The sequence below is a fragment of the Arachis hypogaea genome, chromosome 10 (assembly GCF_003086295.3).
Source record: "Arachis hypogaea cultivar Tifrunner chromosome 10, arahy.Tifrunner.gnm2.J5K5, whole genome shotgun sequence".
Lineage (NCBI taxonomy): Eukaryota > Viridiplantae > Streptophyta > Magnoliopsida > Fabales > Fabaceae > Arachis > Arachis hypogaea.
This window is the reverse complement of record NC_092045.1, coordinates 109,121,614-109,130,977: the sequence shown is the minus strand read 5'-3', so window position 1 is coordinate 109,130,977 and position 9,364 is coordinate 109,121,614. Positions and strand designations below refer to the sequence as shown.

The 9,364-nt window shown below is 35.0% G+C and overlaps 1 protein-coding gene across 1 annotated transcript; it reads left to right on the top strand.

The window, feature by feature from the left end:
• Positions 1-215: 215 nt before the first annotated feature.
• Positions 216-3,413, top strand: LOC112716429 (uncharacterized). Its single transcript, XM_025768336.2, has 2 exons — positions 216-1,699; positions 3,096-3,413. Exons 1-2 carry the CDS (start codon positions 416-418, stop codon positions 3,171-3,173), a joined length of 1,362 nt encoding a protein of 453 aa, XP_025624121.1. The 5' UTR covers positions 216-415; the 3' UTR covers positions 3,174-3,413.
• Positions 3,414-9,364: the final 5,951 nt, after the last annotated feature.

The window sequence follows — 9,364 nt, the reverse complement described above, 5'->3', positions numbered from 1 at the left end:
TTAGTGTATTTATTTATATTTTATTTATTATTTTATTATAAAACAAAATTTTTCAGTTTAACCATAAGCAAACCAATTGAACCTATAACTAATAAATCAATAAATAAAACGGTTCAATGACCCGTTTAATTTTCAGAACCTTGATTTTAACCTATTGATACTATGTAGGAATGGCTTAATTATAATAAATGAATAATGCCTAATCACGTTTTAACATTTAACTACAAATTAATGTATACAAAACGCTAATGTCGATGTCGTTTCATCGATCTCGTTATCCTGAACCTTCGCTCCATTGTTTCCGCTTTCAATCAATCAAAATCAATTCAATAAAATCCCACTCATTCTTCTTCTATCCACAATCATCGTTCCATTTGTCCTGAGAGAGAAGGAACCGATCTGATCAACAAACACAATGTCGTACATTAGTGGAAGAAGACGCGGCGGCGACGACACCGTCGACGACTGGGACGAGTATGATCCCACCCCTTACGGCGGCGGCTACGACATCACCCTCACCTATGGCCGTCCCTTCCCTCCCTCCGATGAGACCTGCTACCCAATCTCCGGTTCCTCCGAGGACTTCGACTACGATCGCCCTCAATACTCCGCTAACTCCGAACCCTCCGCTTACGGCGACGAGGCCCAAGCCACCGAGTACAGCAGCTATGCCCGCCCTAAGCCCCGTCCTGCCCCCGCCGGCGGAGCCTCTGGATACACCGGAGGATCGGGTTATGATCGGCCATCTTCGGAATACGGCAGAAGACCCGACAATGAGGATTCCGGGTCAGGATACGGATCCGGTTATGGTAGGAAGCCAGCATCTGAATACGGATCTGGTTATGGTGGTAACAAGCAAGAGTCTGAATATGGATCCGGCTATGGTAGGAAGCAAGAGTCTGAATATGGATCCGGTTATGGTAGGAAGCAAGAATCTGAATATGGTTCTGGCTATGGTGGTAACAAGGAAGAGTCAGAATATGGATCCGGTTATGGCAGGAAGCAAGAATCTGGATATGGTTCTGGCTATGGTGGTAACAAAGAAGAGTCTGAATATGGTTCCGGCTATGGTAGGAAGCAAGAATCTGAATATGGATCTGGCTATGGTGGTAACAGACAAGAGTCTGAATATGGATCTGGTTATGGTAGGAAGCAAGAGTCCGAATATGGATCCAGCTATGGTGGTAGGAAGGAAGAGTCTGAGTATGGATCAGGTTATGGTAGGAAGCAAGAATCTGAATACGGATCAGGTTATGGTGGTAGAAAGGAGGAATCAGAATATGGTTCTGGTTATGGTGGTAGGAAGGAAGAGTCACAATACGGTTCTGGTTATGGTGGTAGCAAGCAGGAGTCGGAATATGGTTCTGGCTATGGTGGTAGGAAGCAGGAGTCTGAGTATGGATCCTCTGAGTATGGATCGGGATATGGTGGTGGTAGGAAGCAGGAATCTGAGTATGGATCCTCCGAGTATGGATCCGGGTATGGTGGTAGCCGGAAACAGGAATCTGAATATGGATCCGGGTACGGTGGTGGACGGAGACAGGAATCTGAATATGGGAGGAAGAATGAGGAGGAGAATGTGGGTTATGGGACGAGTGAGTATGAGGAGAAGCCAAGCTATGGTTATGGCCGCTCTGAGGAAGAGGGGTACCGTAAGCCCAGCTATGGCAGCGAAGAGAGCTACGGACGCAAGAAATATGTAAGTCATCAAATCACATTCCATGAATTACTTGGTTGCACTTTTAAATTTTGATGTATTGCAACTTTCTGATAATTGCAATTCTTTGTATAGTGTAGCTTGTTAGTATGTAGCTTATTAATTTCATACACTCATAGGAGCTTGTTTTGCTTTATTGTTTGCGTTTCAAAACCTTAGTTAGATTGTTCTTTAACTGCATTGTTGATATGGAGTTGGTTGATTGCTTTGATTAGTTGATGTAATGCTGTTTGTTTATATTTTGATGGCACTTTTGGAGAAGCTCGTAACGGTTTGTATAACTTAATGGCGCAGTTTAGATATTGTATTTGTTCCATGGTTGAAATGATAACGTATTTTGAGCTTGAATGTGTGAATTTTTCCTGTTTCCTATGAAGTAGAAGGATTTTGCAAGTATTTGTGCTCATCATTTCATATTCTCCCTGTATAATCAGTACTTGTTCTTGTTGTGCTTTATAATTAAAAAGTCTAAATAATTTTAGCAATTTCACCAAATACTATTTTCTGTAGCTTATGCTTATTTATTGAAGGTAACTTTTGCTTTGTATTACCAAACATAACTGCTATAGCTTTTGAAAAGCAGCAGTAATCCCAACCGGTCACCTTAAATTTAAGTGGTTTTGTATTCAATTTCAAGACTCGGATATATATTTATTTAGATTTTACCTTCTTTATTCCCTTGTACATTTTCAGGCAGATATGAGAATACGAGATACTATAATGGAGGAATGGGTTGTATTTTCTCATTTTCTGCTCTGTTTAGATGATTAATACTTTAGATGAACCCTTGATCTTTGTAGTTCAAACTTCAAAACCTCCTACTGTGATCATATAGTGACCTCTAATTCTCTTCAAACTTTCTTTATTAACTTTTTTCTGTTTGAATAAATTATTTAACTTCAATTATGAAATTTCCCGATTTTCTTTTTTAAAATAGTAATACCTGCTGTTCGCATTATTAGTTTACTCATACACTGAAGTGCTATACCTTATTTGGAACCATTTAGTGTATACATGATGGAAATCTGTACATGTAATGGTGCAAGGCATCTATATGTGTATTCGTCGAGTTCTCCCCTGGATGTTTTTTGCAAAACATATACAGGTCAATTGAATTTTGTGTTCTGGATCTAGCATCATTTGTTAAAATTCCATGAAGGTTGGATTGTGCTTGGAACTAATTCCTTGGTATAGTTGGGTTCAAAATTATATCTAGTATTGGCAAACAATGTCCACCTTTATATGAAGTGATTTTACCTATCCAAGTTATCTGCATTTTAAAATGCTTCCTAATAATTTGAAGCATTGACATTTTCTAAATACAGTTTTTTTCGATTCAAATTCATATTAATCTTATGTTCATTTCCCACCATTGCAGGGAGATGACTCTGATGATGATGATGATGAGAAGAAGAAGCATCGCAACAGGCATCATCATCGCCATGGTGATGATTAAATCAAAATACCTGTGGTCACTTTGTGAATGGAGGTCATCCCATAGTTCCCTACTAAATAAAGGGTTGACCCATTATTGTGTCACTTTTCAGTGTGTTTTGCTGTTACTGTGATTTCTTGAGCTTTGAAGAATTGTTTGCCTATATTAAATGTGTTCTCTTTTGGCTTTCTTGTTCTCAACTTACATATAAAATCATGATGATAATATATTATATAGACCTAATGTTTGAGTTTGGTGTTAGCAGCTTTCCATTTCATGATCACAAGTACTTATCTTTTAAGATACTATTCAGTTCAGTACTTCAGTAATGCACTTTGTATTTTTGTATAAAAACATCATCTAAAGACGACGTTAACACCCAACTCTTTCTAAACACTAGCTATTAACCTTTCTAAACATCATCTAAATACTAAATGAAAGAAAATGTATAAACAGTCAATATTTTGTTTAGAATGTAGTCATTTTTTTCCCATTTAATAACTCAACATTGCTAGGGGGGATTTTTTTATTTAAATTAAATATAGTATTTACCAAAATAAATAAACATTGAAGAAATTATCAAAATACATCCTCAGTTATGTCTCGGGTACTGAGGGTCGTTATCCAAAATGGCCACATCTTGGGTGCACTAACCCCGTGCTGTGATTGGGTGTCTGCGAATCATATCTCGGATGCAACTGTGATATGAACATAAGCATATCTCGGATATACTGACTCGAGATACGCGCATTTTTTTTATTCGGATCAGTGCATCCGAGATAAGGAAAAATTACCAGGGTATTACCAGACTCGTCCTCTATTTATTTATCCATTTTGGTGAATGCTTTTTTTACGAAAATATTGTAACATTGTAAATAAAAAATGGGCATGTAATATCGAAAGTAACTAGTTATACAGAAATCATGTTTCATTATACATTAAACACATTTAATAACAATCATTACATCAAAGTGACAACATCGGAACCAAAAGGCCTAAACCCTAAACTGCATGCGTCGTCATGGATCCGAGTGGGGCGCATTGGAACTCCCACGTCTGGTGTAGCCCTCTCCACGACAGAGCCCACATCTCTTCTCCGCACATTCAATGGCATCTATCTCATTCCGGATCCAAGGGGATACCGGCCTTCCCGATGCCTTCCTTCGCATGGCTGAGTTGGGCTTCAGGCTTGCACAATACCATGGAGGCCACATATTTTCATCTGGTATCGGCGAAAACTCCCTCTCGTATACCTTGAATACAGAGGCCATCGTGTACACGGGGTCCACGAAATGACCCCACTCAATACTCCCAGCTGCACATGCCGCCAGGGCGTGTCGACATGGATAATGCAATGACTGGAACAGGCCGCAGTCGCATGTATGCTCGGTCAGACGAACGCGATATGAAGTCTGTGACCAACCATCCACGGCTCCATCTCTTCCACGTTAAAAACGGATGCCCTGCGATTACAATGGGTGACTTGCATATCTCGGGTGCAGTGTATCCGAGATATGCTTATGTTCATATCACGGTTGCATCTGAGATATGATTCGCAGACACCCTATCACAGCACGGGGTCAGTGCACTCGAGATGTGGCCATTTTGGACAATGACCCTCAGTACCCGAGATGTGACTGAGGATGTATTTTTGTAATTTCTTCAACGTTTATTTATTTTGGTAAATACTATATTTATTTAATTTAAATAAAAAAATCTTTGCTAGGGAGTCAGCAATTTTTTAATTTTTGGGCTAGCAAACAACCAACATTGGTATTTTTTCACACAAAAAAAAAGCTCAAATGCATATAGAGAGCGTGAGTACACACTCTTTAACTTACACGCTCTTCTTCTTCGCAAAATCCCACTCTCTTTCTCTCTCTTGACACTCTTGCAGCACACCTTCTTTCTTGCTCTCAACGTTGATGAGCACTCTCAACGCGAATCAGTCTTCTTGAGCTCGCTGTCCATCGCCAATAGCGTCTCCAATAAAAGCAGTGTTACTCTCTGCAACAACATCTCTCAACTCTATAAATTCCCTTTCATTTCTACTGATGTGTTATGTTTCTGCAAGGTTAAAATTTGTATTACTGAAAAATTTTAATGTGCAGGTTAATTAGTTTTGATTTCTATTAATTTATTGCTTTTTGCAGCTCTTTGCTTCTCACTTTCATTTCTAGTGTATCTGAGCTTTGGTATATGTTTTGTATGTAGTGAACCAACTGGGAAAAACTGCATCATGAAGTTGGACTCTGCAACTAAAACAGACTGGCTTAGCATCATTGTAATATTGATCTCTTTGTTTAACTCAAATTTGAATTGTCATATAACTACTCTTTAAACTTGGTAAGTGTAAACTAACATATATATATATATATATATATATATATATATATATATATATATATAGTTCAATTGTGTATTTGACCCTGAGTCTCTGTCCTAGATAATCTGTTCATTACTGGTGTCATCATTCTGTATCAATTCAAAATATGCAAGAAAAACTCATAATGGCACCCAAAAATATAACTCAATATTTTCTGTCTATTCATGAAAATCTTTAAGCACTCTATAATAAATATCTTTTGATTTTGATTTTGATTTATCATATCTTATTTATGAAACTTAGGTACTTTTAATTTATAAATTTTTGAAAAAATTCATTATGCCATTATCTCAGTTACTTAACAGGTAATTGACTTTTGACAATGGCTATTGTTGGCAGAGCTTTGTTGTGGCAATACTGGCAATCATTACTGATGCGTTATGCTTCTGATCAGAAATGTGCAATTGATTTGTAATGTGACTAGATTTTTTATTTGTGTTTGTGTTAATAATATGTTTTATTGGTTAATCAAATAATGCATCAATTGACTATTAATTTTTTTTGCATCCAATCAATTGACTTATGTGCTTTCATAAAACATGATTAATATGCTGTGATTATTTGAAATGAAAAAAGATCCAGATATTAAGATGTCGCAAAAAAGTACAAATACAAAGAAATCTGGAACAGAAACAAGAAAGAAAATGCAGCAGAAAACTCTTGAAGAACTAGCATCTCAGGTATATTTTGTGTTTATTACTTGCAAAGTTATTGTTTTAGCATCTACTGAATTTTATCTATCTGATTTTATAACAGTTCTTTGCTTTTTTGTTCTCTTCAATAGTTCAATTTATACTTATCTATAAGACAATTTATAACAATGAAGCTTTGGTGCACGATATGAAACCACTCTTAGACTTATTTAGGGTGCGCTTGCTACTGATTATTCAGAAAGTACTTTTACAGTCAACTTGTGTCCTTATAAATGCTTAGATTTCTCAGAATTAAGATCTTGATTATTAGTTGTAGTCCAGTTTCGTTGTTTCTGCTATTGCTGGCTCAAGTTGTCTTGCTACTTATAAAATTTACACAAAAATGTGAGAAGTGCGAATTGATTTTTTGTCCGTTAAAACAAAAAAGAAAAGTTGAGTTTTTGTGAAAAGAAGCAAACCAACCCCCCCTAATCTGGTGTGACTGAGTACAATCTTGAATTACATTAAAAAATTAGATAGGTAAATTCGTTGTTTTGAGTTTTAATTATTTGGTTTTGACATGTCATTATATGTATGCTAGATAGTGTGTACGTAGAATTTATCTGTGCATATGTGATATTCATAACTTTTGAAGTAGTTCATTGCTCATACTTTTGCACCCACTTTAATGAGATTTTGCATACCTTACTCGGTACACTTGACACCCTTCTTAATGAAATTTTGCACAAATGAATCAGACAGTTTGCACTCACTTTAATGAGATTTTGCACACATGAATCAAATAATTTGCAGTCACTTTAATTAGATTTTACACACATGAATCAGATAGTTTACACTCACTTTAATGAGATTTTGCACACCTTACTCATCACAGTTTACACCTAATGTAATGAGATTTTGCGCACATGTATCAGACAGTTTGTACCTAGTTTAATGAGATTTTGCACACATGACTTAGCATAGTTTGTCCTCTTTTATATCTGTATTTGAATTGCGAGTATTACTGTTATATTATTATTATTATTATTATTATTATTATTATTATTATTATTATTATTATTATTATTATTATTATTATTATTCAAACAAATCATGGTTAAATTGGGTGAAAATTTTTTACTTTATGTTTGCAGAAATTGATAGAATGTCGTTCTTCTCCCAATTTATTTTTCACCAAATCATAAATTCACTCACAAAAGAGCAAAAACTTGAAGTTGATAAAATGGAATTTTCATCCTAAAAGACTATCCGAAATTGGAAAGTTGATAGGCGAGTATTCCTCGCACTTGCTAAAGCATATAACACAACAACAAGCAAACTAGAATTAGAGGTGGGGGATATCAATGTGACAACAGACAAAATTAGGACAGCCCTAGGATTACCTTCAATTGGTAAAAGCTTTCCGAAATAAGAAGAATGGACTTTAGAGTAAGAAAGATTGGTTGCCCCGTTCAAGTCTGTGAGAAGCCCATGGCTACAAGAAATATTATATTCACAAATATTATATTCAAGAGAATACAATGTTTCAATATCTAAGGAGAAAGATTACTTTAGCAGAGCATTTACAATGTTTATTATTAACTCATTTTTGGCACCAACAAGTAGCCCTATCACATCTCCAAAGTACTTACGTGCCATTGTTGATGTAGAGAACATCACAAAATACAATTGGACAAAATTTGTGCATGATGAGCTTATGAAAGGGGTTGAAAATTTTAAGAAAAAAATACATTAAGTATATATGGTTGTCTTTATGTTTTGATGGTAATCAACTTATTGTACTTCTCTTTTTCTTTCTTTTTTCGATTTCTCTTTTGATGATAATCATTACGTTTATTATTTTGTTTGTAAAGTATCTATTACCACAAAGACGCATTTGGAAATAAGAAAAATTATATGGGACCTCCACCACCATGGGTTATTTATTGGGGGATAAAGAAAAACTTGACAAGAAGTAATACAGGAGTCATCAAAACAAAGGCCAACGGTTTGTTTTATCCACTCTATCTTATTAATTTAATATAGGTTTTTTTTATCTTGTCACATTCTTCTCTTTTCTTACAAAACATTTATTTGTGTGACTATTCTTGTAGGGTATTGTTATCCTTTTAGTTAAATAAGGTGTTGTTGATGCTAAGTTTGCAAAGAACACAACAAGAGCACCAACTAATTTGGCTAAGAAAAGGGACGAAGGAGCTTAATAAGGATGATAACACAATGAAGGAGAAAAAAGAATGGTAAATAAATACAGTTTTAGGGTGTTATAAAGAAAGGACTAAAGCCTATAAGTTTTGCAAACATTCTTTATCACTAATTAAACTTTTAGTACTACTAGATTTTTTTAATATTTTGTTATTATTTTTATGATAGCTTCAAAGCTCAGTAATTTTTGTTCTAAAGTCACCTTTAAGTTTATAGATTTGGAAGTCCAAAATTTCTTGTTTATAGATTTGATGAAGAAAATAATGACAACAAAATGTCAATGGAAGAAGGCAATGTGTCAGATGAGAAAAAAGATAAAGGAAGGTAAAATTAGTTTTGATTTATCTTTTGTAATAAAAGAGAATGTAAAGTAAAATATAGAGTGTATGCTTCTTTCTAGTAATGCAATGAGGAGAAGGGTGTCAAAACAAGATAAAAATAGTGTACATGCTTCCTTATAGTTATGATTTCGTTTTTTATTTGTCGTTGTGCAAATCTAATTATTGTTTGTATTGATTTAATAGGGAAGAGGAAAAAGATGAAAACAATATGAGATCGCTAATGAAATTAGTTGAAGAAGTTGAACCAAACAAATTAATGATGCCTAGCAATATGGGTATAAATTATAGTACCTAGTGTTTGTTGTTTCTTGTTTTGATTTTTGTGTGTGTACTTTTTGTTATATAATACTTTTTGTTATTATGAGCATTCCACACTGTTTTGGCAATGATTTATGTGATTATATGAGATTTTGTAACTACTTTATTGAGGTTTTGCACACCTTACTTAGCACAATTTACACCAAATTTAATGAAATTTTGCACACATAAATCAGATATTTTGCACCCACTTTAACGAGATTTTCCACTTTAATGTTCTGAGTGAGGTGTGCAAAATCTCATTGCAAAATATCTGACTCGTGTGCAAAATCTCATTAAATTAGATGCAAACTGTGTTGAGTAAGGTCTGCA

Coding starts and splice junctions, on each gene's coding strand:
- LOC112716429 (XM_025768336.2), top strand. CDS start 416: ATGTCGTACATTAGTGGAAGAAGACGCGGCGGCGACGACACCGTCGAC. Junction 1,700..3,095: donor GCTACGGACGCAAGAAATAT/GTAAGTCATCAA, acceptor CCACCATTGCAG/GGAGATGACTCTGATGATGA.